Consider the following 25,112-nt stretch of genomic DNA (forward strand, 5'->3'; position numbering starts at 1 on the left):
TAGATACTTATGTCTCTTATTAATTAAAAGCAATATAACTCAGTGCTATGATCTAAATACATTAACGCAAAACAGTTCATATTTACCTGCCTTATGTGGATTAAGGTTAAATACTTCCTTATTGTTGAGAGGTTCTGTGCATAGATATTTTGACTGTACCTACTTTTAAAGGTGTTTCTGGCTTCCCTAGGGACATTCCCTATTTACAATTTGATTTTGCAGTTAAAAATATCATTTTGGCATCTATTGATTTGGTTTCTTTATAAAAACAAGATAACAGTTAACTCTGCTCAAGATACTCTCTCTTCAGGCTCTCTGTGGAATAAAGTACACAGCAATGGTTATTGTACAGGATATTGTACATGTTGAGAATACTTTGTGAGACTACCAAAAATAGACATATTTATAATTATTAACCAAATTGACAAAATTGGTAATACTTACTTGAGATTGAGATAAATATATTTATATATAAATAAATATCAGTAAATACAAATAATATCAACATATTTCTACTATATAAGTTTATATATACATATGTAAACTTAAGGTTCCAAATGTAATCTCCTTGTATTAGACACCTTTGTATTTTTAATTTTTTTTATTTGAACACTGAGTTGCTTGGATACATTCATAGGATTTCCTGTGTCATAATTGTAATCAACTCTTGCAATATACTATAGTTAGAATAAAATAAAAACTTGGAATGAATCAATCTGACATATGAAAAAGTGAACCCAAAGAAGCTGGTCTTTCCCAGACTTTAACTGAATGAATGTCAATTGCTTCTGGCATTTAGAGATTTTTTTTTATCATTATTTTAATTGAGGCCAGTTCTTATCTCAATGGGATATTCACTTCACTTTGTTCATACTCACTTCTAAAGTTGAATTGTCAGTAGGAAAATTATCAATGAGATGATCACTTATAATATGATAATGTCTTGTAATCAGTTTTCTTGTTGTTATTGATTTTTTTCTTCTTGGCCATTTGTACAACATTTATTGAAGAGTTTGTTAATTTTTTAGTAGAGATTTTGTGTATGTGAGTTGTGTGTGTGTGTGTGTGTGTGTGTGTGTGTGTTTCTTCCTCTTCATGTGGAGTAGAATTAAACCCTGGAATTGCAAGATATCATGGGGATTTTTTGAAGGAAATTCCATCCACTTCCTTTCATCACACTTTCTATCATCAGTGTTTCCCACCATGGGAAATGGCTATTCTAAAATATAGCCCTTGTACTGTGTTTGTGATAATGACAAGCAGAACTATCAGAATGATTTTGCTTCCATTTCTTTTTTAGGATTACAAATATCCTGGAGATATTTCATCTTACTTGTGGTGTGAGATTTCTAACAAGGTGTCTCTAGTTTTCTACTTTTTGATCACAATCTGTTTCCATCCCTGGAACTGCTTAGATGAGTTGTGTAGTTCAAGTGCTAGCTTTTTCGTGTTTTTTCCCCTCTGTTTCTTTTCTGTGGTACTGTTTATTGATGATACAGGTCATCCTAACCTTGCTTGTTCAGTGGTACTGTTTATTGATGATACAAGTCATCCTAACCTTGCTTGTTCAAGCCTCCCACGTTTAAATTATGCTCCTGTCCTCTTGTTAAATACTTACTTATTACTTTATTTTAACTTGTTTTGTTTCATTTCAGAGCAAATAACTCACTGTCTTTCCCTAGACTGATTTTAAACACCCAGTTTTTCTTCCTCCATCCCCAGAGTTTCTCATACCACAAAAAAAGCACCACTATGCCAGGCAAGTGCATTAAAATAGTTTTCCTCCTATATAAGATCAGTGAGCTTTAATAAGATGCTGTGTAAAATTCAAGAAACTCTGGTGGCAACAGTAAGGTTCTTCCTGGGCAGTTTGCACTTGTTTTAATGGGTTTACCCTGGCTTAATGACATGACAGAGACATTAGACTCCATCTTCCTTCTTGGTGGTTTGAACCTTATAGACATGGAGATTTTTTTTTTGCAGAAGGCAACAGATATGAACCAAGACTGAAAACTATATATAGAAGAAAGGGAAGTGTTGGAAATTTACTGAGGTTGAGTTTCTTTCATCTGCCCATGTTTGTCTGCTGTTTTGTTTTGTTTTTCTGTGCAAGTACACTCTATAATGTGGTGAACGCTTTGAAAGAAATCGACCTGTGAGCCAGGTGCTGGTGGCTCACACCTGTAATCCTAGTTACTCAGGAGGCTGAGATCTGAGGATCACGGTTTCAAAGCCTGCCCAGGCAAGGCAGGAAAGTCTGTGAGACTCTTGTCTCCAATTAACCACCTGAAAACCAGAAGTGACACAGTGGCTGCAATGTTAGAGAGCTCACCTTGAGCTGAAGAGCTGAGGGACAGTGCCCAGGCCCAGAGTTCAAGCCCCACAACCAAGAAAGAAAGAAAGAAAGAAAAGAAAAGAAATCGACCCGTGGAATACACTGTACAACTATGTTTAATTTCCTTCCCTTCTTGCAATGACAAATTTATAATCAAACAGTGTCTTAATTCAATATTTAACAATACAAATATTGACCTGATAATAGATAGAGGCTAATGATTTTATCGTAGTCTAATGTTACACAACTAAATTCTATAAAACAGAGGTCCCTTTACCTAAGGTGGTTGATGGACACAAAATTGTTTCTGAAGAATCCAAGAATGAAGCTAAGTTTTCTGTTTAGGCTATGTAACAGACACAGAATGAAACAACAACAACAAAGAAAAAGTAATTCTGAATATCCAATAGTTTGCTCATGGTAATAACTTAGTTAGTAGTTTTCTCAGAGCCACCATGATATCCTTGTTTCTCAGTGTGTAGATGATGGGGTTCACCGTAGGAGTCAAGATGGTGTAGAAAAGAGACAGTAACTTTCCAATTGCCTCAGATTGGTTCGGTTTGGGCTGTAAATAAGTGATACTAGCAGTGCCATAGAATAAGACCACCACTATCAAATGAGAGGAGCAAGTGGAGAAGGCTTTAGTCCTCCCTTTGGCCGAGGACAGTCTCAGGATGTTGGAGATGATTTTGCCATAGGACACCATGATCAACAGAAAGGGAATGGTGACAAACACCATTGCGACCAAGTAGACTGCTATCTCATTCACCAAAGTGTCTCCACAGGCGAGCTTGAGGACGGGAGGAAGGTCACAGAGGAAATGATTGATCCGGTGAGACCCACAGAATGGCAAAGAGAAGATCTGGCAGGTTTGTCCAATCACGACTGGAATGACACTGCCCCACGAGGCGGCCACCAGCTGCACGCAGACCTTGTGGCTCATGACCAGAGCATAGTTCAGAGGGTTGCAGATGGCCACGTAACGGTCATAGGCCATCACTGTCAAAAGCAGGCATTCAGTGCCTCCCAGCATAAGGACAAAGCACATCTGGGTAGCACAGGCGAAAAAGGAAATGTTTCCCTTTTGGGTACAGAGATCAATGAGCATGCGTGGCACCGTGACATTTACATAGCAGATTTCCAGAAAGGAAAAATGGCTAAGGAAAAAATACATCGGTGTTTGGAGGGTGGCATCTGTCCTTGTAATTACTATGATGAGGCTGTTGCATAACAGAATTGTCAAGTACATAAGTAAAAATATCCCAAAAAGTATCCACTGGAGATGGGGACTGTCAGAAAAGCCCACGAGTACAAATTCCATCATGGAAGTATTGCTTGGTTTTCCTGTTCTAACTTGCTCTCCATCTGCAAGTTTGGTAAATCCAAGAGGGTTAATAATTCACCTTTGAATTATATTGGCTTTGTGTATTATCTGAATTGGGTGCACAATGTCTTTATATAATCTATTCTTTCCAGCACTGACTGGCTGTGTGTCTCTGATAAGACCTAAAATGCTATGAAATTAAACTCAATCCATTTAAAGAAATAAGTTATAATATGCCTCATTAGAGTCTGTTTCAATTATACTAAGCATATTGCAAAAGGAATGTTATCATTTCGAACACATAATAAAGAAATACCATTCCATTGCTTCACCTTAAATTAGGAATTATATTAGAAGCTTTTCCTTGGTTTTCCCTTTGTATAATAATTGTTTTTCAAGGGAGAACAACAAGGGAAGGGCCAACAATGATACACAAGTAATGTACTCATTGCCTTACTTCTGTAACTGTAGCCCCTCGGTACAGCAATTTTACAATAACATAAAATTTAAAAAATGTTTTTCTCTTCCTTGCTCATCATATTTAATCTTCCTTGAGTTCTGAGGGTTTTTTTTGTTTTTTTTTTAGCTTTTCCTTGGGCTTTTCTTTCTTATTTATACTGAGTATTAATTTGTCCTTTTATATTCCAAATGAGAGTCAATTTTCTTAATTCAATGTTTCTGAGGAAACAAATAGATCCATTATTATTCGTTTACATTTTGCAATTCTCCCATCTCTTATAAAAATTTTGATAAACACTAATTAATATGCTACCCTTTTTTGCCTGTCCTGGGGCTTGACCTCTAGGCTCAAGGCTAGAGCTCTACCATGTGAGCCAAAGCTACACTTTCAGCTTTTTGTGATTAATTAGAACATAAGCACCTCACAGATGTGTTCTGCCTGGGCTAACTTCAAACAGACATCCTCAGATATTAGCCTTCTGAGTAGCTAGACTTATAGGCACCAGGCAGGTATGCAACTATTTTTGTGCTGGTGCTTTTTGAACTCAGGTGTAGAGCTCTGTTTTTAGCTTTTTACCACTTGAGCGAGAAGTATACTTCGTTATATTCTTCTTTAATTATTCCAATGCAGACCTCCTCTCCAAGACATGATAAATATTAACCTTGAACTTAATAGGCAAATATGAAAAATCTTTCACCCATTTTTTCGTATTTTTTTTCTTTTTCATGTAAGAATTTCCATTCTTATATACTACCTTCATTATCAACTGATACTCCTTTTCTCTATTTTCCCTTCCTAATGACTTGTTAAAAATAACTTGCCGGGCACTGGTGGCTCATGCCTGTAATTCTAGCTACTCAGGAGGTTGAGATCTGAGGATCGAGGTTAAAAGCCAGCCCAGGCAGGTAAGTCTGTGAAACTCTTATCTCCAATAAACCACCAGAAAACAGGAAGTGGTGCTGTAGCTCAAGTGGTAGAGTGCTAGCCTTGAGCTGAAGAGATGAGGGACAATGCTCAGGCCTAGAGTTCAAGCCCTATGAATGACCAAAAAACAAAAACAGAAACTAAAAACTTTGATTAAACAACACTGTAACTTAGACTGACCATACCAAAGCAGTCAATAGGACTAAAATCTCAAGCAGAACAAAAATCATACACTTGCTCCTTTAGTTAATATTACCCAGTAATAAGTCAGCCTTACTTAAAATTTTTCTGTTATATTTCATAATGCTTTTGCCCAGAAATCTAAATACATATTTTCTATTTTTCATAACCACCATTCTTATTGACTTCATACCCCATACTTCGGTAAATAAAAGTTTAATATTTTCATTATATTAGTTTTCAAGTTAATCTTAGATTATTTTCATTGTGAATATCATTAGGCTTTTTTGGAAGAGAACTCTTTAATTTCAAAGAAGAAAAGTGATATGAATTATATAGCTAACTCATTTCAGCAAATTATATGAAGTGTGTGGTTTTTTCTTTTATTAATTTTGTTCTAATTTAGATCAATTAGTCAGATCTTTTAGTGCTTACCTTGATAGAAATGCATGAAGTAGTCTTATAGGATGTAGTGATATTTAACTTACAAAACCTCAAGCTTTTTCTCAGCAAGTCAGACTGATTCTATGATACTTTACTTGCTTTAAACATCAAGTGCCCTCATATATGAATCCTTAAGCTACCCCTGGGGATCATTTTCTCTCATCATCTCTTACTTTTTAGAAGACTGCTATTGTTGGCAATCATTCTGCTTTATTTCTCAACATTGCTTTTTATTTATACCCATCTTCCTCAGAAGCCTATTCCTGGCATACAGCCAGCCTACAACAAGGGGGTTTGATTGCTGTGAAATACCAGGTAATACAATACATTTTACATATCATTTTATTTAGAAGTAAGACTGTTTTAGATATTGTACCTAAGGCCATTACGTTGATGTAGATTTGCCTTCCTATTATGTTTTCTTTAATTTGTATATGTCTAGATCATGCAGATAATGTATCATATGCTTTCTCAAACATAAAGGTTGGATTTGATATTTCTAATATGTAGGGTAATTAGATATTTTGTCCTGAATTATCTCTTATGGAATGTCATTCATGCTGACAAAAACACTTAGAATTTTTTTCACATCATGGTCTATTTTTTCAGATTTTAGGAGATACAGCAGATTGGATATAAAAGCCATCTCCAAGATGCTTGCTTGAACAAGCATTTTAAACAAGCATCTAAAGAAAAGATTGAAGAACATTGTAAGCACACAGTAAATAGCAGAATGAAGCATCTTCATGCAATAAATTTTTGCTAATAAAATAATTTATAAGGCTATATAGCCTTATACCTACCTTATGTTATAAAGTATAAAGATATAAATAATTTATAAAGCTATTATTTTGTTAGCAAAGAAGATTATAAGGGAAGAGAATACATTTTAAAAACTTCCCTGTCAACACCTTTAACCTAAAGTCACTGACTTCAGACTTTTATGGAGATCAGAATCTCACAGGAGATGCCATAAACCAAGGCTTACATGTGTTACATTTGTTCTCTCCTCTTGTGTTTCATGGCTGGATTGTTTACAAAGAATCTATAAGTAAAGGAATTTTGTGAAGTTTTTCACATTCATTATCATAAGACCAGGGTCAAAGACTCTGGTCAAAGAAATAGAACAAGTTTGTAAACCATCAAGATCCTCCTCCCAAATTCTTTGGGTCACTAAAAGTGTGGTTACTGTGTCCACGGATGGAGAGACATCTATAGCCTCACCATACAGTGTTATATTTGTCAAAATCTGTGATCATTAATTATTTGGAATTTCTTCACATGGTGTCAGCCATCCCTTTCTATTCAGAATCCTGTGAACAGAATGGATGATTTTTCTTTAATACTACACAGAACAGGAGTGAGTATTCAGAGGAATGTGTGGACATTCTCCATTGTGCTTGATAGGGACACTGTTGCCAACTGAGGAGAGTCTGAACTACCATAAATACAGAGACATAATTCCACACATTTTTGCATTTGGACAACTGGCTCTACCCACTACGATGCCCATGCTCTTCCATCCTCTCATCTGAAAAATATGTCAGCAATCAAGCAAACTGCTTCAGAACATTCTTAGTCATTTGTGATTATCCTTTTGCAGAATGCATCAACATTCTGGTAACAAGAATGGAATTCACCCTAGCATTTATTCATCAGCTGCTTCTTCCCCTTGATCATGTGTCTGTCATTATTCCTAGAATGGACACATATATTTCAATCCAGTAAGGAAATATTTATTTTCTTTTCCTCCTCTCCCTCCCTTCTGCCCTCCTTTCCTTTCCTTTCCTTTCCTTTCCTTTCCTTCCTTCCTTCCTTCCTTCCTTTCGTTCTTCCTTCCTTCCTTCCTTCCTTCCTTCCTTCCTTCCTTCCTTCCTTCCTTCCTTCCTTCCTTCCTTCCTTCCCTCCTTCTCTGTTTTCTTGCTTTCTTTTTTTTGCTATACAATTTTGCTTCTACCTTATTCTGGGAGCCACAGAGTTTTCCCTCTGTTTCTTTTTAGCAATAATGCCCTATGATCATCATAAGGCTGCTGCAGTAACCTGCTATTCTGTCCTTTGTTCATGAACTAAAAAGCCTATGTGCAATTGCCTAAGCTCTGTCCATCAACTTTCTCATCATTGCTGGAATCACAGCCCCTGTCAGAGCATCTGTGGGGATGGAGCATACTGAACTCTTCTACCTAGGCTAGTCTTTGAGCACAGGATCATGCAGAGTCCTCTCGAACTCAGATTTCCTCTATGGGAATGGGGTCATATGAACACCATGAGTATGGAACCATAGGAAATGGTCTGACTGGAATGGCTTTGGACCACCATCCTCTGATTCTCAGCCTCCCAAGTGACTAAGATCACAAGTGTGGTCCACCAGCACCTGGCTACATTTTCTATATCTTGAAAAATGTCTACTAATAGCCTTTATTTGTTTGTAATCGAATGGATCCACTTACAAACCTTATTGTCTGTAATGAAATAGTTTGGATAATTATTGGGTTTATTTGTATTTTAAATCTAACTAAGAAAGGTTCAAATGTTCACACTGAGCACTTGTATAAAATTTATATTAATTAAAATAATATGTTATCATTATGGTTTACCCATGAATTATATCTGAGATAGTTATTGTTCTCCAGGATCATCTTTCTTCAGCTACTTTTAATTAAATAATTTTTATATCTTTTTGAGATCAAGTATGCATGCAATGTATGCTAATTTTTAGTTTTATTGAATGTCCCAGTATTTCAAATTTGATTCTTTCTTGGGGGGTGGCAGTATTAGGGTTTGATCGCAGGACCTTGTTATTGTTATGCTGGTGATCTAACATTTGAGCCATCTCCAGCACTTTTAGTTTTAGTTATGTTTTGAATAGGACCTCATTTTTATATACATACTGGTAGGTACATCCACCATGCTCAGGTTTTATTGGTGATATGGGGTCTTGTGGGTTTTTCACACAAACTGACTTTTCCCTATCTCTGCCACCTGGGCTTCTAGCACTGTAGATGTAAAACAGCATATTCCAAATTGAATGTTCAGAAGATGTTTGAAGCTTTTGTTAATGTAAAACTGAATATAATAAGGGTAGAGAACACATATTTAGTTTACAACTCTTTCTGATATATATAAAACTGCATTCATATGCAGATACATATACATATATATGTATATATGTATATACCAGTGAAACTATTGTCACTATTAAGATAGTTAACATTTCCACCATCAAGAAATTTCCTAATGGAGTTATTCAGCCCACACAAAGCAAATATAAAACTGGAATTTAACTCTATCTTAGACAGAAAATAATATATGAATGGGAATATATAGAAACAGAGAATATATAAATATATATTACTGAAGTATTAGAAAGATTGATTTTCTTTTACTAGCAATGAGAATTATTCAGGGTTTTTTGCTAGGTTGGCAAGTTTTTAGTGATTTTAGCTATGCCCCTGTCTTTGAAAAGACATTTAATAGTATAACTTTTTGTCTTTTCTTCATGTATACAATCTTGAAGCTTTCCATAAGTTACTGTTTTGAATACTGTATTTAAAGAAATGCTAGTTCATAAGTATTTAGCCATTCACTCTATAAATATATTATATTGTCATTATTTTATTAGTCATGATTTTCTTTTCCAAGATAAATATCTTCCATGTTCAGCACATAAATACTTATCTCAAAGAGTGAGTCATTTTGTAGAACAAAATTTCACATATGCAAAGAATTAGAAAACGTGACACAGATAGGCATCTCTGATAACAACTGAATCAGAGCCAGGCATTGTGAATCATACTTGTAATCCCACCTTTTGAGGAGCAAGAGGCAAGGGAGGATAAATTTGAGGCTAATTTAGGCAACAGTAGCCAGGCACCACCCCTGCAAAGAAGCTATAACAATAAAAGGTCTGGGGTATCGCTTAAAGCAGCAGAGTGCTTGCTATGAATACACAAGGGCCAAAGACAATACTCAGAACTAAGAAGACAGAGTGAGTGACACATTCCAATATCTAGTAAAGAACTAGTAAATGTGTTGGTAAATAATTTTCCAACTGAATGTATCCTATCTCAGTTCTGATTTTATCAGTCTATGATGTAATGTGATGTGCCTCCTTTATCATGGATCTAGTGTTCTTTTTGTTGTTGTCATTGTTGTTTGTTTGGTTGTCAGTCCTGGGGTTTAAATTCATGGCCTGAATCTGTCCCTTGGCTTTATTGCTCAAAGATAGATCTTTGCCACCTGAGCCACAGCTCCACTCATGTCTTTTGCTAGTAATTAATTGGAAAGAATTCTTTCACAACTTTTCCTGTCTAGGCTGACCTCAATCCATGATCCTCAGATATCAGCAACCTGAGTAATGTGGGTTTGGGGGCATAAGTAATGTTAAGGTTTCTATTGATAGAAATCTCAAGCCCCTAATACCCAAGTAATCATTCTTGTTTGGCAAGATCCTATTGGCAAAAGCCAATTTCAAGGCTAACCCAAAAGACAACCTGGGAGAGAAAATAATTGCCTGAATGTAAGGAGTAATGTACTATGAACATTAATATGTATGTTTAATGTGATCTTTCTAAAGATGTACTATGAACATTAATATGTATTTAATGTTATCTTTCTAAAGACTGTATAACTGCATGTATGATACTTATACATCAGATTTATTGAAAGCATCTGAGTATCAGTAGTCAGTTCTATTTTTTGTTTAGAAAAATAGGATTATCATAAACATTCCAGTAAGCATATAATAATATGCATATAATTAATTCTTGTGAATATAACCTTATGAGTTCACACTTTCATAACATACTTTGTCTCCTCAATATACAATGTTCATTTAGAAGATAAGGCTAGATTATAACATGGCATATATCATGTAATCTTTAATAGCTTTATACCTCTATCAATCCAGTGAGGACAAAGGCTGACTGTTTAAAAAAGTAGAATATGTTTAATTAATTAATCCAATCATCTTAACAGTGAATACATCCACCCAAGAACTAATTCTAGCAGCTTATTCACACATAGAAATCAAGATTGAATCACACTCTAGTCATATGCACATATACAAATTAGACCTATAAAAATAAACTTTGCCACTTGAATGGCTTCACCAGGCTGCCAATTTGGGCCAGAACTTTCTCAGGGCCTCCCTCACATCTTTGTTACGTAGACTGTATATCATGGGATTGAACATGGGTGTCAAAATCGTATAGAACAGAGAAAGCAGTTTGTCCGTCCCCTCATACTGAGTGGATTTCGGTTTCAGGTAGGTGACACTGGCAGATCCGTAGAATAAAAACACGACGATAAGGTGAGAAGAGCAAGTGGAAAAGGCTTTGGACCTTCCGCTGTTGGTTGGCAGCTTCAAAATGGTTGAGATAATTCTCACATAGGACACTAAAATGCACATAAAGGGAACGGTGACGATCAGCACTGCAAATACAAAGACCACCAGCTCGTTCACGAACACGTCCCCACAGGCCAGTTTGAGCATGGGAGGAATGTCACAGAAAAAGTGATGGATTTGATGAGAGTCACAGAAGGGCAGAGAGAAAATCTGGATCGTTTGTCCGACTTGCACTGGCATTCCACTGACCCAGGCGGCAGCAACCAACTGAGTGTACACTTTGCGGTTCATGATGAGAGGGTAGTGAAGAGGGTGGCAGATGGCCACATAGCGGTCATAGGCCATCACAGCTAGCAGGAAGCACTCTGTGGCTCCCAGAATCAAGAAGAAGCACATTTGTGTGGCACAGGCATACAAAGAAATAGTTCCCTTCTGGGTCCAAAGGTCCATGAGCATTCTGGGAAGGGTGATGGACACATAGCAGATCTCTAGGAAAGAGAAATTGCTGATAAAGAAATACATGGGTGTCTGAAGAGCGGGATCCACTCTGGTTACCACAATAATGATTCCATTCCCTAACACAATAACCATATAGATGACGAAAAATATTCCAAAGAGAAACCCATGCAGTTGGGGTAGATCAGAAAAGCCCAAGAGAACAAATTCTGTCATCACAGTAGAGTTTGTTCCTGTAACTTCCAATTGGTCTCTTTCCCATAGACGCACATTTCTTGACTGCATTTTTCTGTATGCAAAGTGGATTGGAATGTGAGTTTTTCTTTATATTTTTAAGGTTTTCTTCTTCATCATACAAATCTTTATTCTGGGTGACTTTAAATGGAACCAGGTGAAATAGACACATCGAAATAAAACAATAGAGCAATTTCATCAAGAAAAACTTTTAAAATATATTTTAAAAATGTTAGGGCATCCCTATTCTTAGTAATAACACTGCTATTTTAGGTTATGTATTGATTTTTGCCCTTTAACAATGCAATTCATGTATACAACGCATCTTGATCCATGTCATCCCTTCCACATCTTCACCCCTCCTCTTCCCTTATTTTTCTCAGTTGTGTAGCATACACACAATTCATTCTTGCCTGCATTCATCCTACCCCACTCCTCTTAACACCCTCCCCATTGCAAGTTCCCATTTCCTAGTATTCATTTTGTCAGGCTTTGACTTAGTCTTCCTAAAGAATTACACTATTTGCAGCTCTTTTGTCTTTGTAGTGTTTAATTAGAGTAAAGAATTCTCATGGACTTTCCTGTCCAAGCTGGCTTTAAACTATGATCTTCTGATCTCAGTCTCCTGAGAAGCTATGATTATAGGCATGAGCCACCAGTACCTCACCAGTGTTTGAATTTGACAAATGAAAATGCATACATATATACATATCCATTACAATTATTGACCACAGACAAATTGGTTAGACATTTATATATTGCAGTTTCTGGAAAGATGTTAACTTTTTAACCAAGTAGATTAGAAAATTGTGGCAATGGTCAATTAGAAAATTATATTTAAGAACATATTATTAAATATCATGGTGTTAGATAGCTGATACTGTATCATATTATGATTCTCAACTTTATTAATAGTTCTGAAAAATATTAACATATTTAGTGTTACCTTTTAGTTCCAGTTTTGCACATATTGTTTCTTTCCCTTTTCTTTAGTGTAAATATTCCGATAGAAATTCACATGATTTTTAACCAACAAATCTACTTGATTTGGGCAAAGCTAGTCTTCTTTATAGAGGAAATACGTTTTTCCTGTGGGGATATCTCTTTTCCCTTGTCATATCTAAATTGCATAGCTCACTGTCTGTGGTCCCAATTAGTCTGTTTTTACAATCAACTCTGCATAACAGGCCAAGTTTTTTTCTGAATTCTCTCCATGGAATATAGTTTATAGTGTTCCTTTTCTTAAAATACAATCAGATCACCTGCATATACCAGAAGAATTAACATTATTTTTGCTTAATATTAAATAGAAGGTAACACTCAGACATTTTATTTCTTACCTATCTTATGAACATGCCTTTTAGTGAACTGAATTTCTTGGTGGCAGCCTTTGAATATTTAGAATTTGTTTTCTTATCTTTGAGGAGTACTAGTTTTCCTCAATGCAGTAAATATTTTTGCAGTGCCAAGGAACCAACACAGTGAATTGCTGGTTAATCTATATCATGGGAGAAAATCATTCATACCTATTCATCTGACAGAGGATGAGAATCCAAAATATATACTAAATTCAAAACTTAACCAGAGAAATTAATCCACTCAAAAACTGTGCAACTCAACTAAATGTTTTATTTTAACTATAAATGATCTGCTAATACTTGAAAAGGTGTTCCAAATATATACAAATTCAGGAACTGTAAATCAAATCTACACTGAGATTCCATGTCCATCTAGTCTGAATGAATATCATCAAGAAACAAACAAACAATAATAATATTGGAGAGGATGAGAGAAAAAAAATCCTTCAATACAGCTGATAGAAATGGAAATTAGTCTGGTCACGATGGTACTCACTGTAGAGGTGTTCAAAATTTCAAAGATAGTACTATCATGGGATCCAGTTGTCATCTAGGCACATGTTATAAATCAAAGTCAGCACACACTAGAGACTTCCATACCAATGTTTGTGGCGGCATAGTTCATAATAACCAAGTTTGGTGGACAAATGAACAAAATATTATATGTACATATAAATGTACATATGCATGTGTATATATATATATGCATACATATACACACACAAACACACACACAATGAGGTAAAATTGATTCATACAGAAGAACAGAATATGCCATTCTCTGGAAAGGGGAACAATCTATAATCAGAAATGTGTTTTATCTCATCGATGGAGTGTAGATCTTTAAAGAAAATTATGATAAATGAGGAGGGTGTAATGGGGGAAAAGAGAAAGCAAAGAATATGGATACAGGGATATATGTGGGGGATAGTTATGAATAGTACCAAAGTGCATTACACTCATGTATCAACTGTCTCACACTGATTTTTTATCCTGTTGTGGAATACTAAGTCCTTCTGTGGAGAAGTGGAGAAAAATCACATTGAGAAATACAGGGTCAACATTTCATTGGTGGATTCAACGTGCAAACAACCATAACAGTGCTTTGACTTATTTTCTACTCTTCTACAAGTAGAAACATGCACATATAGGTCACTGGCCATTCACAACCTAGCTACTCAGAAGGCTGAAGTCTGAGAAGCCTGGTTTAAAGTCAATCTTTCATTACAGGCATGTCCCACAAGACTTTTATCTACAAGTAAACTCTAAAAAGCCAGAAGTTTGAGCCTAAGGACTGGCATGAACAACAGCAACAATAACAAATTATGTACACATATACACATAAGTATTCTCACTCATTAGGCAGCATCATGCCTATTTATTTATCAAGTAGGTAAATTTGGAACTATATTAGTTGAGCTGTATTTACTTTTATCAATGTACAACTTTTAATTGGAATGCTTAATTCCTTAGAAATCAGTATCAGTCCAATATCTTACCATTTTCCATTTCTTCCATTTTCTTTCACTTATACTCCATTTTCTGTCATTTGAGCTGATTCAATTATTTATATATTTTTATTATACCTGTCTTTTATGTGCAGCAAGTTAGTTGTTTCAGTGGTTAATAAAATTCTGCATCTTTAACCTACCAAAATGTATCTACTGTCAAAATTGTACCACTTTGGCTGCTTGCCAGGGCTCATGCCTTCAGTCCTGACTACTGAGAACACTGAATTCACAGGATCATAGTTTGTAGCAGAAAATCTAGAGATTCTTAGCTCCAATTAGCCACCAAAAAAAGCCACTAATGGAGCTGTGGCTCAATGGTCAAGTGCTACCCTTGAAGCCAAAACAACAAAAACAACAACAAAACCTCAAGGACAGCATCTAGGCCCTGACTTCAAACCCAACACACACACACACACACACACACACACACACACACACACACACATACACACACATATACACACACAATAAATAAATAACAAAAATGTACAATTTTGATCTTTATTCTTTATGAATGGATTTCCTACTTTGCTTCCCCTTTTCATTCCTTTGTCTTTCACATCTCCATCATCAAGAAGGAAGGATCTTTATGGTTTGCCTATAAAAAGTCTCCCACTGGGGCTGGGAAGGTGGCTCAAGTGGTAGAGTGCTAGCCTTGAGCTGAAGAGCTGAGGGACAGCGCCCAGGCCCAGAGTTCAGGCTCCACGACCGGACCCCTCCCCCTCAAGAAAGTCTCCCACATCCATGGCCCAAACTCATAGCTTCAGTGTCTCATACAATAATCAGATATGGAGAACTGGGGAAATGATTGAATAATATACCACCTACTTTTCATAACTAACATATAGTTATAATAATATAATAATAATATCAGCTTAATGTGGATTGTTGAGTCCTGTGAAGAAAGTGTGAGAAATACCTGCAGGAAAGAAAAGTGGGCTCTGTAGTTGCTGGGTTAATTACGTAGACAACTCAGTGCCTGGGACTATTTCTTTTTCCGCACTAGTTTTACTGCCCAAAAATCCGTTTACACATTAAAATTATTGTCTTGAGAAAGATAAATTACAATTTTCTTTTTTTTGTAATGATTTTTTAAATTGTGAAAATACTGTACAGAGGGATTACAATTACATGAGCAATGTAACCAGTACATTTCTTATCAATCATTGTTGCCTCCTCGTTTGTTTCCCCTTACCAACCCTCCCCCCCTCACCCCTGCACCAAGGTTGTAAAGTTTGTTTATCGACATAACGTCTTGTACATCTCATTGTTGCAATGGGTCCACCTGTATCCCTATTTAAACAAGTTGTTTTTTCCCTTCCTCCACAAATTATACTAACATCAAATACAGTGAAAACATTTTCTTATTCAATTTATATTTACTCATTATAAATGTGGCTCTATATGTGGCAGCACATTAATTATACTGATTTTTTAATAAGTAACTTACTTTTTGCCAGTTCTGGTCTTGAATTCAGGGCCTACACATTGTCCTTGAGCTTTTTGTGCTCTACCACTTTTGCCACAGCTCTACTTCCAGATTTTTTTGGTGATTAATTAGAAATAAAGATGTTTATTGCAGCATTATTTACCATAGCTAAGATATGGAACCAACCCTGATGCCCCTCAGTAGATGAATAGACCAAGAAAATGTGATACACACACACACTCACACATACACACACACACACACACACACACACACACAATGGAATTCTATGCCTCAATCAGAATGAATGACATTGCCCCATTTGTTTTTTTTTTCTCTTTTCTTTTTTTTTAATTGTGAAAATACTGTACAGAGGGGTTACAATTACATGGGCAAGATAATGAGTACATTTCTTATCAAGCATTGTAGCCTCCTCCTTTGTTTCACCTTCCCATCCCTTCCCATCCTCCCCCTGCCCTCCCCACCCAATCCTCCCCGCTCCCCCTCCTCCCCCCACCAAAGTTGTAAAGTACATCCCCTTCCCCTCCTGGCCTGGCTTACTGACATTACCCCATTTGTTAGGAAATGGAAAGACTTGGAAAAAATTATACTAAGTGAAGTAAGCCAGGCACAAAGAAACATAGGCCCCATGGTTTCCCTTATTTGTAATAGTTAGTATATGTCTGAGACAAGCAGAAAAGGTCAGATATGTTGATGTTAGGTGAAATGAACCCCAAGATAATTATTCAAATATTTTTTTACTTTCATGCGAGTGTTTCTAACATATTTATAAGATGATTTTTTTGTTGCTTTGTATGTCCTTCCCCCACGATATATCCCCTGCTTTCACTGTATTTGATGTTGGCATAATTTGTGGAAGGGCAAAAACAAATCGTTTAAATAGGGATTCAGGTGGACCCATTGCAACAATGAGATGTACAAGTCCTTATGTCGAAAAACGAACTTTACAACTTTGGCGGGGAGGGTGGGGGGAAGGGAGAGATATGGGGGGGCAGGATATGGGAAGGGACAGGAAGGGGAAACAAAGGAGGAAGCAACAATGCTTGATAAGAAATGTACTCATTATCTTGCCCATGTAATTGTAACTCCTCTGTATGTTATTTTCATAATAAAAAAATGTTAAAAAAATAAAATAAAAGATCTCATGGTCTTTCCTGCCCACTCTGGCTTCAAAATGTGATGCTCAGATCTCAGCTTCCTGAGTAGCTACCATTACAGGCATGAACACAGTGCTTGTCTTAAGAAATAACTTTTAAATACAATAATGAACTAGAAAGTATAATATGAACAAGGTTCATCAGAATGAACTAGAATGTATAATATGAACTTCGGGTGACAATGAGGTTCATCAGTTATTAGAAATAAACTTTTGTGGAATGATGTTGGCAAAGGGTGTTCTCTTGTTGAAAAGCATTCCAGTCGTGAGCAGAAAAGGCCAACAGAGAGTATGAAACCCTGAATATAAGCCTCAGTACCCCGTACACAGAAAGAGGAGGTCATTATTGTCAATAATATCACTAGCAATAATGAGTATTCATTTGTTTTATATATAGGACTTTATAAGTGCTTCAAATATTTTAATTGGCCAACTTATTTTATCTTAATAATAAAGTTAGAAGTATACCACACACACACACAAATATCAAAATATTTTTCATTTACAAGTATAGTTTCTAGTGTTCTGCTTTTTTCTTTTTAGTCATGAGGCTTGAACTCAGGGCCTAGGCACTGTCACTGAACTTTATCGTTCAAGGTTAGCTCTCTACCACTTTGAGCCACAGCACAACTTCCAGTTTTCTGGGAGTTACCTGAAGGTAAGAGTCTCACAGACTTTTCTCCCTGGGCTGGCTTTGAACTACCATCCTCAGATCTTAGCCTCTTTAGTAGCTAGAATTACAAGCATGAGCCACTGATGCCCGGCTATTTTCTATGATTTTAATGAACTTTTTGTTATAAATATCATATTCCATCCCTTTAAAAATACATCTCCAAAAATTAAACAAATAAAAATACTCTGGGTTATTATATTTAACATGAATATGACATGTTTTCTTCTTCCAGACATAGATAGATTTTATTCATTCATCCTTTTTGGTAAATATTTTTTAGACAATCAACCAAGTACTCCTGGTAAATACCAGTATTCCTGGTGTTTACATAAATTGTAAGGAAAAATGCTAGCTGTAAGTAATGTAAATAGCATATAACATCTGATGCATAGAATGGTGGCTTAAGGATTTTGTTACAAGTAAAACTGGAAGCTTAGAGCAATGGTAGAGGAATGGTATCATTGCTAAAATGAGATTTGGAAAAAAGTAGAAAAAAGTAAGTGAGGATAAGTTGAACCAGCCTGTGAAAAAGCAGGGTAGCATGTGTGTAGCTGGCTTGTGTGTCTGTGTGTCCTGATGAATTCCTGAGCAAGCAGGAGTACAGAATGTCTGGAATAGAGAAAATTATGGCTTAAAAATATGAAAGTGATAAAATTACATTCTGTTAATTTCTTCAACACAAATCCCCTTCCACTAAAAATATATCTTATTTTCAAAGTACTCTATAATTCAGAGATGAACTATTTGTTTAGATCATTGTCAATTCTACTATAATAATAAGGTGATTTACTTTTCTTAGTTCTAGATGTAGTGTAGTAGATCAGAGGTTTCTTTATTCACCTCAGTCTTTGAGATGGACTCCATTACTGTTCACTTGTGAGAGACTGGATGGATATATACAGTTGAACAAAAGTTGTTCTCCTTCAAATCTTCAAATTTTTTATGCAACCTTAACTGCAGCTCAAAGATATTACAACAAGTCTTGGAAGAAGCCCATACAAACATCTAGATTAATGAGTTTTCAGAAGCAGAGTGCCCTGATCACTGATTATCTTGCAATCATTCTTGTGTCTCTTAATGCCAGGTTCAGCTAATGAATGAAAGAGAATCAAATCTCTATGAAAGTTGTGGCTCATTGTTAAGAACATGAAACTAGGATCTAGTCCTTCATGAGGCCAAGTGAAAGTGTTTTCTCTATATATCCATGTAGTGTGTCTACCTATTTTGTACTTGATAGCCACCTAACCAACTCAAGAAAGTGATGAACATGAACATTAGAGGGAAAATTCATTTCTTCTAACTCCACTTGGTCTTGGATACATCCTATCCACCAAATACATGTCATCCTCTCTAATGGTAAACCACCAGAGTCAAAGAAAGCAGAGAATTATTAAAAACACTTTGTTCCCTCCCCATAGAATGTGGACAGATTTAGTTCTGATAATTCAGTCTTTCTAACTCATCCTTTACTAAACATGCCTTAAAATACTTAATGTAAATCAAGTCAGCTTTCTTTGTCCTTGGAAATTCAATGTTTACTTTTAAGCCAACTATGGTGAGTTCTTGGTAGGAATGTTCTTCTTTCTCAGTGTAAGTTAATTTCTCTTCAGGACACGCTCCATTTTAAAGTGGAATAACCTGTCTATGGAATGATGACTAAGCAAATAATCCAAGTTGCCACTGATTGGATAAGCGCTTCATTGCCATCTGCATCTCTGAGGATTCCGGCTCCTGGTCTCTTGGCCATGCCTCCCTGTCTTTCTCTCCTTCACCTCTGCCTTTGGAGAATACAGAAGATACCTTTTAGTCACAATGACTAAACTGGTCTGAATCTGTGTATGAAATCTGGGGGCATTACATTTGAAATACTAAACAATAAAACAAATGTTTGATACAATATGCATATGTATATGTATATTTATATGTATATGTATATTTTGATAAAATATGTATATTTGTGTAGAATAACACAGAATTTTTGGAATATCTGTGCATCACAGAATGATTAAATTGAGCTAAATAATTGTGTAAACATTTAACATACACTATTAGAAACAGATTCCTTAAATTTATTCCTCTTCCTAATCTGGTATCAGCTTTCTCAAATCTCTCTCTGTCTCCCAATCCCTTCACCCTGGTAAATACCATTCAACAAAATCATTTATTAACCTCAAAGAATACAATTATTTATTTATTTAGTCAATTGTGGGGCCTGAACTCTGGGCCTGGGCGCTGTCCCTCAGCTCTTCAGCTCAAGGCTAGCGCTCTACTACTTGAGCCACAGTGCCACTTCCAGCTTTTTCTGCTTATGTGGCACTGAGGAATTGAATCCAGGGCCTCATGCATGCAAGGTAAGCACTTTACCACAAAGCCACATTCCCAGCCCCAAAGAATACAATTTAGAAATTAAGAGTTCATATATAATCTGAAGTGTTTGTGAGTTAAAATCCTATATTCACTTTTGGAAAGAAATTATTTTCAGGTAATTAAATATGGGGTAAATACATGAGTTTAAAAAAAAGTACACTATATTGAGTCTCTGTTTCCTATAGCTAATGGTAGAGAAATTACATTAAATGTATTTCAAATGAATAAGAGTGGTCTGACAGACTTGATATCCTGGCCTTCAGGAGACTGATGAAAGAAGACTACAAGGAATGGCCAGCCTAATCTCTACATACGTTGAAAGTTGTAGGCTAGTGTAACAAGATCTAATCTCAAAATGAGGGAGGGGTAACAATATTGGACAAAAAAATGTACTCATTACATATGCAACTGTAACTCCTCTGTATATCACTTTGACAATAAAATAAAATTAAAAATGTATTACAACATCAAAAAAGTAGATTGGCATTTTCAGGTAATTGGGTAGAGCTGGAGATGATCATGTTATGAGAAATAAGCCAGATTCACTAAGGAGGACTACAACTCAAATCCATCCCAGGAAGAAAAGTCTTGAGAACCTTATCTCAACTAAGCAGCAAAAAGCTGGAACTGGAAGTATAGCTCAAGTGATTGAGTATCAGTCTTCAGCACAAAGAAAAAGCCAAACTAGAGTGCAAGGCCCTGAGTTCAAGCCTAGTACTTAAACAAATGATGCATTATTAGAAAAATAAAGTGTTCCTACAAAATGTGTATTATTATAAAATGATGATTATATAAATTATTACATAAAATGATCATTACATGAACTATTATATAAATGATTATATACAATTATATGTGTTATTCTAAAATGTGTTTATAAAAACTATGTGCTTATATAAAAGTGATGTATTACTTAGTTCATAAAGACACAGCATACATTATCATACTTAGTAGCTCAAGCTTATAATTCTGGGTACTTGGGACATAGAATCATGGTTTGATGACATCCCAGGCAAAACAATAAGTCTGTGATATCCTACCTAAATCAATGACACCAGGCAGTGGGGAGCAACGATTATCCCACCTACAGGGAAGATAAAATGTTACATTCAGTGCCCCAGAACTAATAACCAGTAGTGGAAGAGGGAAACAAAGTTATGGGAATCAGAGTCCAGGCCAGGATATGCAAAAAGTGAGACCCTACCCTGAACGTAACCAATGCAAAAAGGAGCATTGTACAATGCCTACCTAGCAAGTATGAAGTCTTGAGTTCAATCTTCACTACCCAGAATAAAAAGGGGTAGGGAAAGGAAAAAAGAAAAGGAGAAGTAGAAGAAAGAAAAGAAGGAAGAAAAGAAGGAAGAGGAAGAGGAGGTAGCAATGGTAGAAATGGAAATTATGTTGTTAAGCCAGTTTTAGAGAGACAAATATCACATGTTCTCTGTCTTAAGCAAAATATAGACTTGAAAACATCAAAAAGAAAATGAATGACCTAGGAGTAAAATAGAGGGAAATGTTTGGGGTAAGAATGACTGGGAAGGAGGTGGTGAACGCAAAGTGAGAAGGGCCAAGGATATGATCAAAACACTTTTTTTAGATACTATAAAAACTACAATAACATTAATATCCACTAAAGTTGTTTTATTTTTTTTTTATTTTATTTGAAAACATACTGTACAGAGGGGTTACAATTACATGGGCAGGAAAATGCATACATTTCTTACCAAGCATTGCAGCCTCCTCCTTTGTTTACCCTTCACCTCCCTTCCCAGCCTCCCCCCTCCCCCCCCCACCCAATCATACCCTCCCTCCCTCCCCCCCACCGACATTGTAAAGCTGGTTTTGACATGACATTTTGTACTTCTCATTGTTGCAACAGGTCCACCTGAATACTTAAACGACTTGTTTGTCCCCGTCTCCTCCACATGTTATACTGACATCAAATATAGTGAAAGCGGGGGTTACACTGTGGGGGAGGGACATACAAAGCAACAAAGAAATAATATTATAAATGCGTTAGAAACACATGCATGAATGAAACAAAAACATTAAAATACATATTTGAGGGTTCGTTTTCCTAACATCACATTCTCTGACTTTTTCCGCTTGACTCATACCTATACTAGATATTGCAAATAAGGGAAACCATGGGACCTATGTTTCTTTGGGCCTGGCTTACTTCACTTAATATAATTTTTTCCAAGCCTTTCCATTTCCTAACAAATGGGGCAATGTCATTCTTTCTGATGGAGGCATAGAATTCCATTGTGTATATACCACATCTTCTTGATCCATTCATCTACTGAGGGGCATCTGGGTTGGTTCCATATCTTAGCTATGGTAAATAATGCTGCAATAAACATAGTTGTGCTGGTAGCTTTAGTGTGGCCTTGCTTGTGGTCATTTGGGTAAATGCCCAAAAGTGGGATTGCTGGGTCATTGGGAAGCTCTATATGGAGTCTTTTGAGGAAGCTCCATACTGCTTTCCAAAGTGGTTGAACAAGTTTACATTCCCACCAACAATGAAGTAAGGTTCCTTTCTGTCCACATCCCCTCCAGCATCTGTTGTTGTTAGAGTTCTTGATTTTTGCTGTTCTAACTGGAGTGAGGTGATATCTCAATGTTGTTTTGATTTGCATTTCTTTTATGGCTAGGGATGTTGAACATTTCTTCATGTGTCTATTGGCCATCCTTCTTTCTTCTTCAGAGAAGCTTCTCTTTAGGTCTTTCGCCCACTTACTTATTGGGCAGTTGTTTTTTTGAGGATTTGTTGTTGGGTGGTTTAATTTTTTGAGTTCCAAGTATATTTTAGATATGAGACCCTTGTCTGTTGTATGGCTAGTAAAGATCTTCTCCCAATCCGTGGGCTTTCTATTGATCTTGCTAGCTATGTCATTTGCCCTGCAGAAGCTCTGCAACCTTATACAATCCCATTTGTCCAACCTTTCTTTGATTTGTTGTGTTTCCGGGTCTCTATTCAGAAAATTTCGGCCTGAGCCAAGGAGACCCAGGGTTTCTCCTATTCCATCCTGTAATGTTTTCAGAGTGTCTGCTTTGAGTTCAAGGTCTTTGATCCATTTGGAGTTGATTCTGGTGCAGGGTGATATATAAGGATCTAGCTTTAGTTTTCTACATGTAGTTAACCAGTTTTGCCAGCACCATTTACTGAAGAGGCTGTCTGTCTTCCATTCTATTGTTTTAGCTCCCTTATCGAAGATTAGATGGCTATAGGTCTGTAGGTTCATTTCTGGGTTTTCAATTCTATTCCATTGGCCCTGAGGTCTGTTCTTATGCCAATACCAAGCTGTTTTGATTACTATGGCTTTATAGTAGAATTTGAAATTTGGTATTGATATTCCTCCAGCAGTATTCTTTCCGTTGAGGAGCGTTTTTGCTATTCGGGGTCTTTTATTGTTCCATATGAATTTTTGGATTGCCTCTTCTATTTCCTTGAAGAATGAGGGTGGAATTTTGATAGGTATTGCGTTGAATTTGTAGATAGCCTTGGGAAGTATTGCCATTTTCACAATGTTAATCTTTCCAATCCAGGAGCATGGGAGGTTTTGCCATTTTTTAAGTTCTGTGTTGATTTCCTTTTTCAAGATTTTAAAGTTTTCATCATAGAGGTCCTTCACTTCTTTAGTTAAGTTAATTCCTAGGTATTTTATTTTTTGTGGGGCTATTACAAATGGAGTTGCTTTCCTAATTTCAGCCACACTTTTCTCATTGTTGGCATACAGAAAAGCCATGGATTTTTGGGGGTTAATTTTATAACCTGCTACTTTGCCAAAGTTTTGAATCAGCTTAAGTAATTTGGGAGTGGAGTCTATGGGATTCTTTAAATACAAGATCATGTCATCTGCAAAGAGGGAGAGTTTTATTTCTTCTTTCCCTATTTGGATCCCCTTTATGTCTGCATCTTGTCTTATTGCTGTAGCTAGGCATTCTAACACTAGATTGAAGAGAAGTGGAGAGAGTGGGCATCCTTGTCTTGTTCCTGAGTTAAGAGGAAATGGCTTTAGTTTTTCACCATTGAGTATAATGCTGGCTGTAGGTTTGTCATATACAGCCTTTATTGTACTGAGGAATGTTCCATGGATTCCTAATTTTTCCAAAACCTTCATCATAAAGGGGTGTTGGATCTTGTCGAATGCTTTTTCTGCATCTATTGAGATAACCATGTGGTTCTTATTCTTGCTCCTGTTGATGTGATGAATAATATTAATTGATTTGCGTATATTGAACCAGCTTTGCATCCCTGAAATGAATCCTGTTTGATCGTGGTGTATGATTTTTTGGATGAATTGTTGAAGTCGGTTGGCCAAAATTTTGTTGAGAAGTTTTGCATCAATGTTCATCAAAGAAATGGGTCTATAGTTCTCTTTCTTTGATGAGTCCCTGCCTGGTTTTGGGATGAGGGTTATGATGGCTTCATAGAATGTGTTCGGTAGTGAGCTTTCTCTTTCAATTTCATTGAAGAGTTGGAGGAGAATTGGTGTGAGCTCTGGTTTGAAGGCCTTGTAAAATTCCACTGTAAAACCATCTGGTCCTGGACTTTTCTTAGCTGGGAGGTCTCTTATTGCTGTTTCTATTTCAATGCTTGATATGGGCCTGTTAAGATAGCTTAACTCATCTTGGTTTAGTTTTGGCATGTCAATATTTGCTAGGAAGAGGTCCATTTCTGTCAAGTTCTCAAACTTATTAGCATAAAGTTTTGAGAAGTATTCCCTTATAATGTTCTGAATCTTGGTTGTTTCCGTGGTGATGTTTCCATTCTCATCTCTGAGTTTATTAATTTGGGTGTGTTCTCTTCTTTTTCTGATAAGATTTGCTAAGGGTCTGTCAATTTTGTTAAGTTTTTCGAAGAACCAACTCTTTGTTTTGTTGATTCTTTCT

At 36.2% G+C, this 25,112-nt stretch overlaps 2 protein-coding genes across 2 annotated transcripts; both read right to left on the minus strand.

The window, feature by feature from the left end:
• Positions 1 to 2,750: 2,750 nt before the first annotated feature.
• LOC122104732 (olfactory receptor 10AG1-like) lies at positions 2,751 to 3,698 on the minus strand. The gene has a single exon (XM_042675668.1). The coding sequence runs from the start codon at positions 3,657 to 3,659 to the stop codon at positions 2,751 to 2,753; it is 909 nt and encodes a 302-aa protein (XP_042531602.1). The 5' UTR covers positions 3,660 to 3,698.
• A 7,073-nt stretch (positions 3,699 to 10,771) lies between these two features.
• Positions 10,772 to 11,752, minus strand: LOC122104734 (olfactory receptor 10AG1-like). The gene has a single exon (XM_042675669.1). It carries the CDS (start codon positions 11,750 to 11,752, stop codon positions 10,772 to 10,774), a length of 981 nt encoding a protein of 326 aa, XP_042531603.1.
• Between the last annotated feature and the right edge of the window lie 13,360 nt (positions 11,753 to 25,112).

The sequence above is a fragment of the Dipodomys spectabilis genome, unplaced genomic scaffold (assembly GCF_019054845.1).
Source record: "Dipodomys spectabilis isolate Male_0828 unplaced genomic scaffold, ASM1905484v1 ptg000030l, whole genome shotgun sequence".
Classification (NCBI taxonomy): domain Eukaryota; kingdom Metazoa; phylum Chordata; class Mammalia; order Rodentia; family Heteromyidae; genus Dipodomys; species Dipodomys spectabilis.

What these genes read in the sequence shown, in the direction of transcription:
- LOC122104732 (XM_042675668.1), bottom strand. Translation starts at nt 3,659, where the DNA reads ATGATGGAATTTGTACTCGTGGGCTTTTCTGACAGTCCCCATCTCCAG.
- LOC122104734 (XM_042675669.1), bottom strand. Translation starts at nt 11,752, where the DNA reads ATGCAGTCAAGAAATGTGCGTCTATGGGAAAGAGACCAATTGGAAGTT.